This window comes from Brassica oleracea, chromosome C5 (genome assembly GCF_000695525.1).
Source record: "Brassica oleracea var. oleracea cultivar TO1000 chromosome C5, BOL, whole genome shotgun sequence".
NCBI classification, from domain to species: Eukaryota; Viridiplantae; Streptophyta; class Magnoliopsida; order Brassicales; family Brassicaceae; genus Brassica; species Brassica oleracea.
In genome coordinates, this window is record NC_027752.1 from 23,650,673 (window position 1) to 23,666,140 (window position 15,468).

Consider the following 15,468-nt stretch of genomic DNA (forward strand, 5'->3'; position numbering starts at 1 on the left):
TTGTTTCCTCATGCAGTTACTGTCAGTAAATGAGGCAAACAATATGTTTATATGTATTTCATTGACTCCCCCAAAACTTAGAGACTAGAACTAGACGGCTAGAACTAGGGTTCTTACTGAATACTTTGTAACCTCTCTTGTTCTTGTTTGTCTGATTAATAATACGTCTCTTCAAGCCTATTTTCTCTAAATCCTCACGAAATATATATAAACTATCAGCTTATCCATCGTTCTGTAGTACTCACAGAGAGCATACACAAAAACATATTGTTTGCCTCATTTTACCCCAAAAAAAAACATATTGTTTGCCTCATTTTACCCCAAAAAAAAACATATTGTTTGCCTCATTTACTGACAGTAACCAGAGAATTTGTAACCCAGCCAATGAAAAAAAAAAATAAATCTAAATCTACACATTTGTTGCTCACCATGAAATTTGTGAATTTCAGTTACTTGCCAGACCAAAAAAAAAAAAAAGTTAAACCGTAATGGAAACAAAACCAGTTTATCGTTAGAATTTTATTAAAATTGGGTCGCATATGCCCATATCTCGGCCCATTATTTGATCTGAGACTTTTCTTTACTCTTTTAGGGTTTCTTTACTCTTTTAGGGTTTCTTTCCTTCAACTCTTGTCCGCCGCCTGCTTCTCTGCTCTCATTAAAAATTTGTACCGAAGCTATCATCAACCCTCTCTTGCTCCCCCTTATATTGGCAAGATCACAAAACTCGGGTTTTGACCTGTTTATTGCTTCGATCAATGCACTGAAAGTGACTACACCAGGATTTGTTTTTAAGTTTTTGCTCTCATCTATATGATAAAGATGAAAATTAGCCTCTGATGTAGTCACTTTCAATGCGTTGATCATAGCATGTAAAAGAGGTGATACTTTTGTAAGGACGTTGTGTTAATGTTATTTTCTTATCTTTATTGTTTGTCATTAAAAAAGCTTGTTTTACTTAGCTTTAAAACAAGCTTTTTTAAGTGTTAAAAAAAAACGTTTTGGTACTTGTAAACGTAAAAGAAAATTAGTCCAAACATAATACGGCCATTTTTTTGTTTTTCCATGTAACACAATGTTGAACATTGCTGGTTGAGTGAGACCATCATAAATTGCTTGGTAGCCGTCTATATAACAGCTCCGGCAAGAATCTAACTTTCCAAGGGTTTCAGTTTAGGTCACAATCTGCCTTCATAGATTATATTAGTTATATATAACAAACAAAAGAGAATGTTTCATGGATAGCTTGCTGTTTAAGCCATATGCAATTGAGTTGAACAAGCGAATTAGGATGAGCAAAGAAGATGTGTGCAGAACTTTTACCATTGGTGTTTATTGCACGGTCTTGCTACCATTAAGTGCCAGCTGTTCCCACGTCAAGAGCTGAGAGCCAGAAGATCTTACGGCCTGGCACGACAAAATCATGAATACGGTTGCCAAATGCCATGATCCTATTAGAATCAGGAGATATCCCCTTTGATTCAACACCTATGGTTTCAGGAAACAAGACTATGAAACAAAGTACATATGTGGTATTAGCTAAGGCTCTTAAAGGTTAAAGCTCTCTTTCTAAAAACTTGAAAATGTTATCAAGCATAGGGCTTGGTCTTGATCCTGTTTGCTTTCCAGTTTCAATCAGCTTGATACTGTTTTGTTGGATTCAAGAAAGAAAATTAGAAATGGAATGATCTTGTTTTTGTTTGCGCAGGAAGCAACAGAGATCTTGGTTAAGCAACTGGAGCAGTTGTACACAGAGGACAAGCTATTGAGGGAGTTTCTCCCCAATACGGACCTGGGTTTGAATCCCGCTTGCCATTGGGGGGCAAAATTTAACATCCGGGCTCTCCCAACGTCCGGTGACCGAAGCATACTCCAACCGATAATGTAGACTGCTACGAAGCATACTCCAACCGACAATGTAGACTGCTACGGACACTTGTCTAGTCTGGATCCACCTCGGTGGAGGCTAGGATAACACCGGGTTATTCAAAAAAAAAAACAAAGGAGAAGCTATTGAAGAAACAGAGGAAAGAAGAGAAGGCACAAACACATTGCCACATAAAACTGAAAATGATGACTGAATTGAACTCGAAATCATCATCTTCTTCTGAATCGAGTGGCAGTGACTGTGGCAAAGGAAAAGTAGTTGACATGAGTTCTTTTGGAAACAAGGCTAAACCGATTCTTGAGCAGGAACCCTTCCTAATAAGCTCGAAGAAGATGCACATTATTGCAAGAACGCGATGAAGCGTTGAAGCTTCCTCTGCTGCATCCACAGTCTTTCGCTCAATTGTTAATCCTGGACAAACAATGAAGACTTAGAAGCAGTTCCAATTGTATCGGAAGAAAATGCAAGAAGTCAGGAGGGGCTTTGTTGTTGGATGAGTTTCAAAAGGCAATGGCGGGCATGGAAGGATCCGCTGTGGCTTGCAACTGCATAGGGAAGTGTTGAGATGGTTCAAACGTTAGATATGTGAAGGAGACTAATGCTTAGATAACTGATGTGGAAACTATTGTCACAAAATTCTTTGGTCAAGAATGTCTTGATTATGTCTCATTCAAATTCTGTTGTGATAAAGACCTGTAGAGATCAACTTTGACAAAAAGTTATTTTGCAAGGTCATGAACTCTGAGGATCCAAATTGTATGGAAGCCTAAAAGTACTAACGGCTATTTGGTTGCCCAAAAATATTACAAAATGGTCATTTTACCCACACAATCATGCGTTTCTGCAAGCAACAAAAAATGCTGATGGGATCTTGAACATTTTTTACTTTCAGTTTCTGGGAACTTTAGGCGTCGGATGTTCTTCAGTGTCATCATATAATGATCTCTTGCAGCGCTTCAAGAACGGGTCTAGAGTTTGCTGCTTCGAGGGGCTGTTTCTCGGTTTTAGTGGACTGTTCATCACATGACTAGATGAAACCTCCAGAGCATTCTCTTGTCCATCAAGCATCTGTGTTGCAAATCGTTCACAAAGTAATAATAGTCAACGGCATGCTGCAGATAATCATAATTATATCACACCAAGAGATTTTCTCTCCTGGTGAGTTGACATAGAGAACGAGAATACCTGTCCCAGATTCTCCAGCTTGCTCTGAACGACATCCCTGTACAAAAGAGTGAGCAAGTTCAGCGTAATGCACCAAGAACAAACAAACAAAAAATAAAATAAATCATTGAACTATCAACTGTAAATGTTAATGAGAAAGAACCAGATGATGTCGTCAACAGTGTCATTTGCTAGAAGGTAGTGTATGTTAACTGAGGAGACCTGTAGAAATGAAGCAAAAGCCATAGGAAGGGTTTAAAAATGACGCTGCAAACGATCAGTTAGATATATGGGCGTGACTGTGACTCCATTAAACTATTGTTTCATGACTCACTTGACCAATCCTATGTGCACGATCTTCTGCCTGTATCAGGTCACCTGGAGTCCATGCCAACTCCGCAAAGATAACAGTGCTTGCTGCTGTCAAAGTTATCCCAACACCAGCAGCTCGTATTGACAGCTGCAACAAACAAACAATAAATTAAAGGACTAGTAATCTTTACTACAGATTTAAAGGAGTAAGACTTATACATAAAATATAAATTTTGCACCAAAACAAAAAAAAAAAAAGCAAGAAGATTCAATTCTTTACTTGTATTACTTCTCTGTGCTTTTAAAGTATCGTTTTGCAATTAAATTGTTAAAAACAACCTTCAAATGAATAAAATAACAAATTATATGGTTTCAGGAGAATCAACCAAGGATGCATCTCAGGAAAGTCAGCTCTATCCACAAAAGGACAAATTATAATTCCTACTACAGTGGCATGGTGAGAGATGGGTAGGAAATTCATGTTTAACAAATGATGAAAATACTTACCACTGCTGCTTTTATCTCATCGTTCCCCTGAAAGTCTGAAACCAATACTTGTCTAGAGGAGGCAGGGGTACTTCCATCAATCCGGATGCAGCCCACTTTCTTTTTCTGCATTTTTTTTGTAACTCGTTTGAGGAACAGTGGTGGGGGGGTTTTGGGAAAGCTTTGATGAGAATTCAATGCCTTACTTTTAGAAACTGGTGTAATGCTTCAAGCATGGACTGATGATGAGCAAATACTAGAAATTTGCAACCAGCCTGTATCATAGTGCTCAAAGAGAAAGGATAGAACAGATGTCAGACATGTATGAGAAAATTTTCGAAACAGCTTATTGCAAAAAGGCGCTATTACCTCAAGCACAGTTCCTAGATAATCAGTCACTGCTGGGATTTTGGCTTCAGCGGAATCAGTGTAGATCTAAAATATAAAATGAGATGTTAAAGAAACTAGGAAATAACAAGAAGATCCAACGAAACAAAAGAAGAACATATCTTATCAGCTAAAAGTACACCCAGCTGAATCAAGAAGTAGGCCCATTGTTATATAGAAGATGTGAAGAAACAATCTAGAAAAAGCAAATCAATACCTTATTGATAAGTTGCTTCTCTGTAAATTTAAGAGATTTGATGTCATCTTCCGACATGCAATCCTTAATTTTTGCCTTTACAACCTTTAGCTGTAAAAGAGAAAGAAAGGCCATTCTTTTTCTCAAAATCAGTTCCTTCAAGGAGTGTAAAATGCATCGATAGTGAAAACTACACCAATGTTACCTCACGAAACAAAGCATTGATTTGCTTCATGTCTTTCTCGGCTAAATCTAAGAAGACCTATTTACACAAAGATATAAATAAGAACGTGAGAATAAATCAATAGCAAGCAGTAAAAGATCACATCAGATTAGATGCATGGGGACATGAGAGAAAGAGCTACTACTAATAACCTGCTGTCTTCGTTTTGACGGAAGTTCAGACAAGACATCCTTTTTAAGTCTTCGAATCATTACTGTTGCCTTCATCAAATTGTGCAACTCTTCATGATTGCTTGCGCCTTGATATATTCCAAAAACCCCCTGAAATTAAATTGAAACAATATAAAATTTATGATGCACAGTAACTACCCCCTACATGAAACCCTTAGGCAGTTTCTCAATGAGCAGTAACTTACGCCTTTGCAGTATCTGCTACCGTATTCATGAACGTTTCTATATACATCTGGGTATAGAGCTTCCAGCTGACAAGAGATAAAGAATGAAGGGTTTTGTTAGTTGATTCAAATTACATCAAAAATTCAAAGCCTAATAAATGAGAAGGAATGCGACACTAGTAAAACTGGATAGATAACCTGTTTGAATAGCTCTATTGGTCTAGATAAAGCAGGAGTTCCACTCAGTAGGATTGCATATTGAGCTTTCTGAAATTATAGAGAATAAAAAATACCGAGAATATTAACAATGAAGCAAAAGTTTTACAATAGCACCAAAAAGAAACTGATTTTCCATCAGTTAGCAGAACCTAAAACGATGAGTGGATGATATATCAATATTACCTTTATGACTGGAAGGGTAGCAGTTGTCCTCTTTGCTTGAGCGTTTTTAAGAAAATGTGATTCATCTGCTATGACAACCTGAAAAGAAGGATAATTTCATAGTGAAACCCCAAATATATGAGACTAAAACCAAAAAAAAAAAGCTTTATTTGCAAGATACGGCACGCAGAATCCATAAATGCTTTCTTCCCCTCCACTCAAAAACAAAAAACTCACTCCCACGTGCTTGATTAGTAACACTATAAATCAAGATGTCAGGAAGACGGGAACAATCAACCAAAAGTTGCTAATACTATGAAGCAATGTCTAGTTAATTACCTTAAAGTCCAACGCCATCAGGAGTTTGTCCAGTTTGGTGACCACATCGTAAGAGATAATGTTGAAGACACCATCAAGATGGATTGTGCCCTTTGTATTCGAGGAAACTATAGTAAATCCGCACTTGTTTGATCCACCTGGTTGCGGTAAAACTACCTACTAAAAAGGATGACTTAGATGAGAGAGAGAGAGAGAGAGAGCAACATATAAAGAATAGCTATATCCTAGCTACTCAACGTTATACAAACACCAAACCACATACAACTATGTCTGACGGAGGTACATGCAGCCATTGGTGAATCATCTGCAAGAAAGCAACATAGTGAACTTTTAAGTGACATACAGAACGTCAAATAAAATTCAAACAAAGATCATGAGCTTACCGTTGCCCAATGTAAACGTAAGGAAGATGGTGCAATAATCAGAACTGGCCAAGATTCTTGAACGCATGTAGTCACAGCAATTGCCTGCACAGACAATAGGCATCAAAATTGATTTAAAGAATTTACAAGCAGAGTGAATGACAAAAAGATTCTCCAGAATTAGTGTCTTGTTGATTTTTCAAGGAGACATACTTGTGAGGAGGAATATTATGATAAATGTGTTCTAATGTCAAGGATATCTACTAAGCAATTGACAATAGAAATCTTCTCCTATGAATGAGAATAAGACTCTTGTAAAGAAATTAAAGGATATATTGAATAATATGAGAAAGAAAACCACTTGCCTGCAGAGTCTTTCCCAGACCCATTTCATCCGCTAGGAGCACACGCCCTCCGTGCTGCAATATAAACCTTACCAGAAAAGAAGAAACAGAGCACGAGGCAAAGGAAACAGTTATCAGGCAGCAAAACGGCCAGTACGTTACTAATGAGATGATATTAGTGAAGAATCACAGCTAATAAAGAAGACTAAACATAGCTGACATACTCTATGCCATCTCGCTGAAACGGAAGAAGCTTTGGCTCAATGTGGCTTGGTATCTTGTCATACAGATCTAGGGAATCAGAAAAGAGAAAAAGAGTCCAAAACATAAACATATTCTTCAGTAATATAACACAAAACACAAAATGCCAGGCTATGGGATGGTTGACTTACGCCGTAGATCTGGAACTCTTGAGGCAGAAGCTATTGCACGTTGCACAAGAGGATCTAAGTTCTCTACCTGACATTTCAGAAGAAAAACATAAAGCAATGTACCTAAGAGACGCTAGTTGAAGCTGAACTTTCAGGCTGACCTCAACTTTAACGCTGGAAACTTGTCGTAGAATAATTTCTGCTGATGACAATGAAGATTGAGGAAAGATCCATAACCTGGAAGAGAATAAACAAGGCATTACATGCCAAGGACCATTGAAACAAAATGAAGCATGGATAAGAATCCTACCTTTCTTTAGCATTCCAAAGAGCCATAGGGATTTTACGCACAGCATCCACCACCGCCTGGATGATAAGAAACATAAAGTAAGTGTCTCAGGATCAAAACACCTCCACATGAAGACTTGTTCTAACAAAAGTTACCTGGTTATAGGGGAACTTTGCAGCAAGATCTCCACTATGATGCAGCAAAATCTTCACAGGGACCTTAACGCCCTCACCTTTTGGCGCAGAGAGAGAGAGATAAGGCACAAATGAGTAAGAAGAAGAAACAACAGACCATTGCTACTGGAGAATCACTCAACTGACCAGTGTTTGGTTTAGGGGCGAGAGATGAAGGTAAGATTCTGGACCCTTGAGACAAATTAGGAACCTGAGCAAAAGAAAAACACACATTAGGGCTGAACACGAGATTAATCCCCAACGTAAGGACAAGGAAAATTGAGAAAGCGAGAACCTTGTTCTGGTTGATTCTCTCAAGAGCTTCTTTTTCTAGGGCATCCATCTCTTCCATGGTCAAATCAAAGTCATCATCATCCATTTTCGATCCCACCTCCACACTTCTTCGTCTTTCTTCGGCTTTTAATGGCGGATTCACTTCTCGAATATCTTCTTTCCCTCCTCCCTCTCCGTTAAAACGTTTCTAGAAAAGCAAAAAAAAATAAAGAAGACATGTTTGTATCTGAAACGCTACCGTTTCGTGGCTTTAGATGGTGAGAAGGGCAACTGATCAGGCAGAGCAATTACGCCACATCCAGGTCTCACTTAGGTTCGATTCCTGTTATTCGGTTTAAAAAAAACAAAACACTAACCGAGTGAAAACTAAATACGGTTTAATTCGGTTCGATGAAAAATACTGGAAAATGAAAACACCAAGTATTTTCAATTTTTCATGCAAAACAAAAGTCAAGGAAAAGCTTCAGTAGAATTCTGCGTATCCAGACAAAGCTGGAACCATTTACAACAAGATTGAATACATTCAAACTCAAATTATGAGTTATTTTAAGAGACAATTAGCTAGATATACCCAAATGTGATCGATATTAAAAAAATATACATGATTAGACATTAAGGTAAATTACTGTAGTCTTAAGGTTTTCTCTTTTCCAAATTGCCCCTACTGCTTTCTCTGATCTACTTTTTCTATTTCACCTTCATCTGATTCTCTTTTTAGTTCCATTAAATATTTTATACAATTCTCTTCATGAATTAAATCAAATTGATACGGATCTTCGCAACATCTTCCCAATGGCCATCGATTTAACTCATTTCCACACTAATCCTTAATCAATTTTTTTTTCAACTCGTTTCCGCCACCATCGTAACAACTCCGTTAATGTTGAATTTTCCATGTAAAGCTGTAAAATCATGGTCCACAATAAAGCCATATCTTCTGAAATGGTTTCCAATTTCTATACGTTGGATCTTCCTCCCAGTCTATGTTTTTACCATTTTATAACACAAGACACTGACTTATTAATATACTAGGAAGATAACTAAAGTGTTATCGGTTAATAATCATGTTTAAGTGGATTTAAAATCAACCAATTTTCTAAGAAATATGATAACTCAACTAGTGTTATCGGTTAATAAGCATTTTATACTAAGAAGATAAGTCAAGTGTTGCATTAAGAAACCATGCATCGACTAACAAATAATGTATCAAGCAATAAATCATGTAACAGCTAGTTGCAAATATTTTGTAACAACAATAGAACAATTTATCAATTTACCACAAATGTTTCTAACAGGTTATAATTATAAATAGAGTGTTGATAAAATTAGTATTATACACAACTATAAATACTCATATTTTTGTATCAAATCATTATAAGCTAATAAATCACGTATCATGTAACATATAACATATAAGCTAACGAAACAATGTAACAAAAAATAACTCGGTTAATAAACCATGTATCAACTAACCCATAATGTATCAGTTATCGGTAATTATTTACGGTGTGCCTCACACCTTCATCCTATGTTTTTGTCATATTGAGGATAATTGGTGAATCCTAAACGACCATTATTATCTAACCGAGTTTTTAATAGTTAACAAACCATGTATCAGCTAACGACAAGTATTTGTCATATATTTTATAGCAGTTAAACAAACTTGTATCGGCAAATGACAATTATAATGTCACATCTTACCAACTATCATTTGTGGCAATCTATTTGTAACAGCTAACCAAACATGTATCACAAGCGGCAATTCTCAACCATAAACACCAAAATGAAAAATCTGAAATTTCTTAGTCATGATTTACGAACTCGTCTGAGCAGGTGATTCACGAATTCTTCTACGCATGTGATTCACTCTAACATTTCAGATTAAGACCTCACTGAATTTCTAGGAACATGGTAAGATGAGTGATTAGATCTGGAATTGTAGCCTCTCCAACTGATATCATCGCCTTTAATGGGATTGTATCTACACACCACATAATGAGGAGATCATTATTGCGGCGATGTCGAATTTGTAGAATCTATGCAACGATTTCTAAAAATTAATGGAAGAGATGATAAAAAACTCATTGTGATTGGGAAATATTAACAAAACTTAATAATGATTTTGTGGTATTCTAAAATGAAGAAGAAAAAATCACATCAGAATTAGGTGGTGAATAAAGTTTTGAACAAAACAACATAATTTGGATGAAGAACAAAAGAAAAAAAATATAAATGTATAAGAGATGAAGAACGAAGGAGCTGAGAAGAGAGATAGAGGATGGCTAGGAGATGAGTGGTTACAGGGGTAAAATAGGAATGAAAAGTCTAGGTTTAGTGGAAGGGGTAGATTGTTAGTTATGGTAGCGCGTGAGTGTAAACACGCTAATTTCTCTTATTTTAATCAACTTTCGATGATATTTTAATCAAGTGTTGTTGGGTAAACAAGTTTGGAGAATACTCTAAAACCAAACATGTTAGGATTTTGAAGACAAGATACTTTTCAGATTGATGTATTTTAAATGTAACTTTGAAGAAAAAATCATTGTATGCCTGGAAATCAATCTTCTACGAGTTGATCACTAAAAGTATGAGATACATTATTGGAGATGAGTCCTTCATTAACACGTGGTCAGATCCATGGATTCCAGAACATCTTCCTCGTTCTCCAATACCAAGAGATGGAATATTAACTGATGTGAAAGTCAATCAGTTTATTACTACAAATGGTACTGGCTAGGATATTCAAAAGTTAAGAGAGGCGGTGCATGAGGATGACATTGACTGGATTCTGAAAATTAAAATTAGTAGAACGGCTCAACAGGATCTTGTGCGATGGCACTACAACGATGACGGTCTCTATACAGTCAAGTCTGGTTATTGGCTGGGATCTCATTTACCAACACCTCATCCTATTCAGCCAACTTTTGGGAATGTTATTGTCAAACAAAAGATATGGAAGACGAAGTCACCTCCGAAAATACAACATTTCATGTGTAAGCTTCTTTCCCGGTGTTTGGCACTAGGAAATCATTTACGACCCAGACATATCACGAGGGATGATCAGTACCAAAGGTGTGGTCAACATGCTGAAACAGAGAAGCATATATTCTTTGATTGTCAGTATACTCAATGTGTTTGGAGAGCTTCGGGTATCTCTAATAATGTTATAAATAGTCCAACGGCGATCTTTGAAGAAAAGATTAAAGCATGTCTTTTAATATGTTATGCACCTAGATTTGGACACTTTCAAGATTTACCCCTATGGATTCTGTGGAGACTATGGAAAGCTCACAATAATTTGATTTTCCAGCGCAAACAAATTGAGTGGAAAACAACTCTTCAATATGCTCAGCCAGATGCTCAAGAATGGAAATGAAGAACAACTCAAATTGAGATGGCTTCGTTACAATCAGCACAAAGATGTGAGAGACAAAGAAGGAAAAATAGGTGGCAAAGACCATTGAATGGGTGGATTATGTGTAATACTGATGGATCTTTTGTAAGTGATATAATATGGCTAGTGCAGTTGGTTGGGTCTTGCGAGATGAAAAAGGTTGTTATCGAGGTTCAGTTCAAGTAGTTGGTCGTTAGGTTATGAATGCATATGAGAGTGAAATTCAGGCCATTTTAATGGATATTCATCACTGCTGGTTTCTCTGGTATCAGAAGCTACATATGGAAGGAGATAATCAGAAGGTTACTGATGTTCTTAACAACAAGAAGTTGCAATTTAGTGCTTACAATTGGATACGAGAGATTCATTAGTGGGCCCAAAAGTTTACTGAGATCAAATTTACGTGGACAGGAAGAGAAGCTAATAAGGTGGCTGATTGTTTGGCTAAGCTACGATTGCCAGATAATTGTAATTTTCAATTCAACTATTATGTTCGACGTGTATAACTCATCTTCTCCATGAAGATTATGTAACTTCTTTCTAAGTCAATAAAATTGATGTTATAAGAAAAAACATGAACTACTTTCATGCAAAACCAAAATAAAGGAAAAGCTTCAACAAAATTCTGCATATTCAAGACAATGCTGGAACCATTTACAACAATATTGAGGAGAATCCAATGGCAAATTGTGAGTTATTTTAATCGAATTGTGAGTTATTTTAATTGGCCACAATTAATACAAAGATTAACTGTTTAAACTAATCTTACTATAGAAAATAAAGTCAAATCAACACTTTTTTCCATCAGTCTAGCCAAATCATCAAAAGCCCAAAAATGAATGAATGCAGGATTGTATAGACATCACTCAGACAGAATAAAAAAAGGTGTGATCTCTTTCGTTTTAATTTTTTTTTTTTTTGAAAATGGGTATTTAGATCAGTCTATTAACCATACACATATTTGTCTAATCCCTAAGATAGAAACCCCAATAACCATTAAGGAATACATACATACCAATTAGTCTTAGCTTACAAAATCATTTGAAAGATCTTAATTAGCATAAAAATTAAAACCTTTGTTGAATGTCATTATATCAGAAATCAGTCTACTTTTACTCTTGAAAGACTGATTAATGATAGTTTCTTAATAGCGCATGAACTGATGCATTCATCACATACCGGAGAAAATAAGAACAACTTCATTGCTATTAAACTAGACATTGTGAAGGCTTTTGACAAAGTAGAATGGTAATTTATTGATATAGTCATGCAGAAAATAGGTTTCTTTGAAAAATGGTGAGGATGGATTCAGAAATGCATAACATCGGTCACATTTTTGTTTTACTAAGAGTATCTCCAAAAGAAACTTCATTTTTAAGTTGGTAAAACTTCAAATTCGAAGTTTGAGGGTGCTCTCTAAAAGAGCAACTTCGAACTTAGATTTAAATTTTTTACAGTTTAGACTATAATCCTTCTCATTTATAAAAGTTACCAAAAATCATAGCAATAAAATATATACTTAAAAATTATACACATTATTAATTAGTAATAATACATTTTACTATTGTATTACATGCATTTCAAAATAATAACTGAGTTTTTCATTTTTATTTGTAGATTACAAGTTAAAAGTTGTTAAAATCTTGTACTTTCATTAGTTGATGTAATAATTTTATTTTCATATAATTTTATCTTTATGCATGTTCACTTTATAATTTGTATTAAATGTGTTTTGTTTTGTATTTTTCATAAGATGAAAAATTATAAGGACTAAAATGATTATTATAAAAGTTAGTAAGATAATTTGAAAATCAGATAATTGTATAAAGACTTAAAAGTAAAGAACTTCAGACATGAATTTTTGTACGGTAGAAATCCAAGTATGAAGTTTTACTGTACAAATTTGAAATTGCTTTTGGAGCATTAAAAACTTCATTTTTAAAGTTTTGAAGTTGATTTTAGAGATATACTAAATGGAAAACCAGCGGAAATCATCTATCCTCAAAGAGGTTTAAGACAATGTGACCCTATTTCTCTATATCTTTCTCATTTTCACTGAAGAACTCTCGCGTTTAAAAAGTAAGCATTCAGATGAACAATCTTCATGGCTTTAAAGCTTCCAGAAGAGGACCTCCAATATATTATCTGTTTTTTTTTTTGCAAATGATTTCTTGGTATTTTGCAAAGAAAAGGAAAGTGAGTGTCAAACTATGTTTTCTCTCCTAAATATTTACCATCAAGCCTCATGACACCTAGTAAACTATACAGAGTTAATATTACATTCGCTATAGGTACTCCATCCATTCTCCAGTCCATGATAATGAACATGATAGGAATATCAAAGACAGATGCTTTTAGCAAACATTTTGGATGGCCTGAAAAACAGGACATAAGCGGAAAGATACATTTGAATACTTTAATGAGAGAGTGTTGCAGGCTGGGAAGCTGGGTCGATGAGATGGATGGGCGAAGAGTCGATCTTATTGGTAAGGATGAAGACCGGATGGAAAGATGGTGAAGATGGCTGACTTGCTGTTCCTTTTAATTTTAATCCAATCTAACCTGGAAACAATGAAGAAAAATGAGCTTATGAATAATTAAAATAAGAACAGAAACTAAAAAGATAAAAGGATGGAATGATTGATGAATAGTTGTTTGATGAAGGAAGATGGAGAAAAGATGTTGGATAGATGATGATTGACTCTCTCAATCTGTGGGTGCTGATTGACTTTCTCAATCCGTGGGTGCTGATTGACTCTCTCAATCTGTGTCTCAAGGCTTTTGAATCACACAGAGAATCTATGAACCACGAGCTCAGTAGACTTCTAATGCTTCTCACAACTTAAAATCTAAAGAACAATTAAAAGAAAATGCTTTGCATACTATTTTATTGATTGAATTTACAAATGAGATCCTAAGAGAGCTTATATAATTCTCAGACAACTAAAGCCAACGTTCATAATGTAAAAAGAAAGAAAACAAATCAAACGAGAAACAAAATCGGAAAGTAGCCGTTGGAGCCTTTTATGGGATTTTGGCTCCAAGTGAGAAACTTGATTCTTCTTGAACCTGGACGGTTTTAGGGGATAAGAGAGCTTCATGGGAAGTGGGAACCTTATTTATTGTCTGGAATGTGCTGAGTTCATGCTTCAATTGATAGGAAAAGAGCTGTTGGAGCTTTATTGCAAGAGGCTCCAAATAAGGTAAGTGTGGCCATAAATAGATCCTCCTGATCATGTGGGCTTTGGTGCATGGTAAGAACTCTTCAACTCCTACTGAATCACTGGATATACTTCTCAGATGCTAATAAACCTCTCCTGGTCGCCATTTTTTAGTTTGACTAAGATTGAACCGGTGAGACTCCAAATTAGGCAATTGCAGAACTGGTTTGACCGGTTTAGGGAATTGGGCCATAACTCCATATTCCCGTGGACGTTTCTCCTCATTATTGGCTTTTTGGAAATATAAGAGATCCATATTGAATTCCATGAGTTTTTTTGGGTCAGAACGCTTCTTCATTGGCCTTGAAACAGCTTCTAAACTCGGATACTCACAGATGGACGGGCTAGAGAATCTCCGATTTTTAAAATTCGTATCTTCCTGGTCCGAGTAGCTTTGGAGATTATTCCAATTAGGGTTGACTCCTAGTTGAGTTTAGAATGCATGAAAATTGGTTTCATTGCAAAATTTCTCTTGGTTGCGGAGATACGCCGTTTTGACTGAACACATATCCTGGTTGGTTCTTCGGTTGGCTGAATGGTACATCTGGTTGGCTCCTGGTTCAGGTGTGGTTTCTGTGCCTACATCATCCTCTCTCTCTGAAAAGGTTTTGACCTCAAAACTGGATAACCTGAACCAAGATAGAGAAAGTCAGGTTTCATTCTCTTTTGAGATTCTAGGGCCTTACCTTGGTATTTTGTTGGTTTGATCTTTGTTGGCAAATCTGGTGGCTCTCCTTTGAGTAGGAACGACCGAACTACTCCTCTATATTGATATAGCCTCCTGGATGTTGTTTTATGGTATGATGGGGCGTCTGGAATCAAGAAGTTGTTGATGGTAACTTCTTGCTTTCCTTTGGCATCTAGACACCTTGTGATATCTTTGTGTGGATCGCCTATGGGATCCTTGGCCTCTGTTCCTGAAATATGCTCAAAACATTTGGCAGAAAACAAGTGAATTATATCGGTGTTTGAAAATTTATAATTTGGACAAGTAAAATTTAGACTTACCCAAAAGGTTTCAGCTCGTTGAAGAATGATTTGCTCTTTGGTAGCTTGTGTGCTTTTATTGTTTCTTGCATCTTCTTCAACGTTTTGTGGACAAGTCAGGTGCTGTCCCTGGCTTTCTTTCAACCTCTCAAACTTTTTTGGTCGCCCATCTCCTTGCCATATATCTGGATCAAAACTTTTTGTGCATAAATCCATAATTTGAAAGCTCTAAAGGAACAAGACTATCACTTGCTTTACTTGGCTCTGGTTTCAACTCAAGTGATATGCTTCCTAATAACTTT

The 15,468-nt window shown here is 36.1% G+C and overlaps 1 protein-coding gene across 2 annotated transcripts; it reads right to left on the reverse strand.

Annotated features, from left to right (window-relative positions):
- Positions 1-2,527: 2,527 nt before the first annotated feature.
- LOC106343433 (SWI/SNF-related matrix-associated actin-dependent regulator of chromatin subfamily A-like protein 1) lies at positions 2,528-7,834 on the reverse strand. Of its 2 annotated transcripts, XM_013782638.1 has the most exons (24): positions 7,566-7,833; positions 7,418-7,481; positions 7,253-7,329; positions 7,119-7,174; positions 6,970-7,045; positions 6,830-6,896; positions 6,662-6,728; positions 6,459-6,525; positions 6,115-6,198; positions 5,994-6,035; positions 5,732-5,887; positions 5,414-5,491; positions 5,210-5,278; positions 5,033-5,098; positions 4,809-4,937; positions 4,639-4,695; positions 4,455-4,544; positions 4,220-4,285; positions 4,057-4,125; positions 3,872-3,976; positions 3,387-3,512; positions 3,216-3,274; positions 3,074-3,110; positions 2,530-2,956 (listed from the first exon to the last, which is right to left on the reverse strand). In XM_013782638.1, the coding sequence occupies exons 1-24, from the start codon at positions 7,647-7,649 to the stop codon at positions 2,777-2,779; spliced, it is 1,971 nt and encodes a 656-aa protein (XP_013638092.1). In that variant the 5' UTR covers positions 7,650-7,833; the 3' UTR covers positions 2,530-2,776. The 2 variants fall into 2 exon arrangements, with proteins under 2 accessions (XP_013638091.1, XP_013638092.1); XM_013782637.1 differs by having other exon boundaries at positions 2,528-2,956; positions 7,418-7,834.
- Positions 7,835-15,468: the final 7,634 nt, after the last annotated feature.

What these genes read in the sequence shown, in the direction of transcription:
- LOC106343433 (XM_013782637.1), bottom strand. Translation starts at nt 7,649, where the DNA reads ATGGATGATGATGACTTTGATTTGACCATGGAAGAGATGGATGCCCTA. An exon ending in AAGAGTTCCAGATCTACGGC is followed by an intron (nt 6,729 to 6,829) that starts GTAAGTCAACCA and finishes CTGATTCCCTAG; the next exon opens with ATCTGTATGACAAGATACCA. An exon ending in AGAAGCAACTTATCAATAAG is followed by an intron (nt 4,286 to 4,454) that starts GTATTGATTTGC and finishes TTTATATTTTAG; the next exon opens with ATCTACACTGATTCCGCTGA.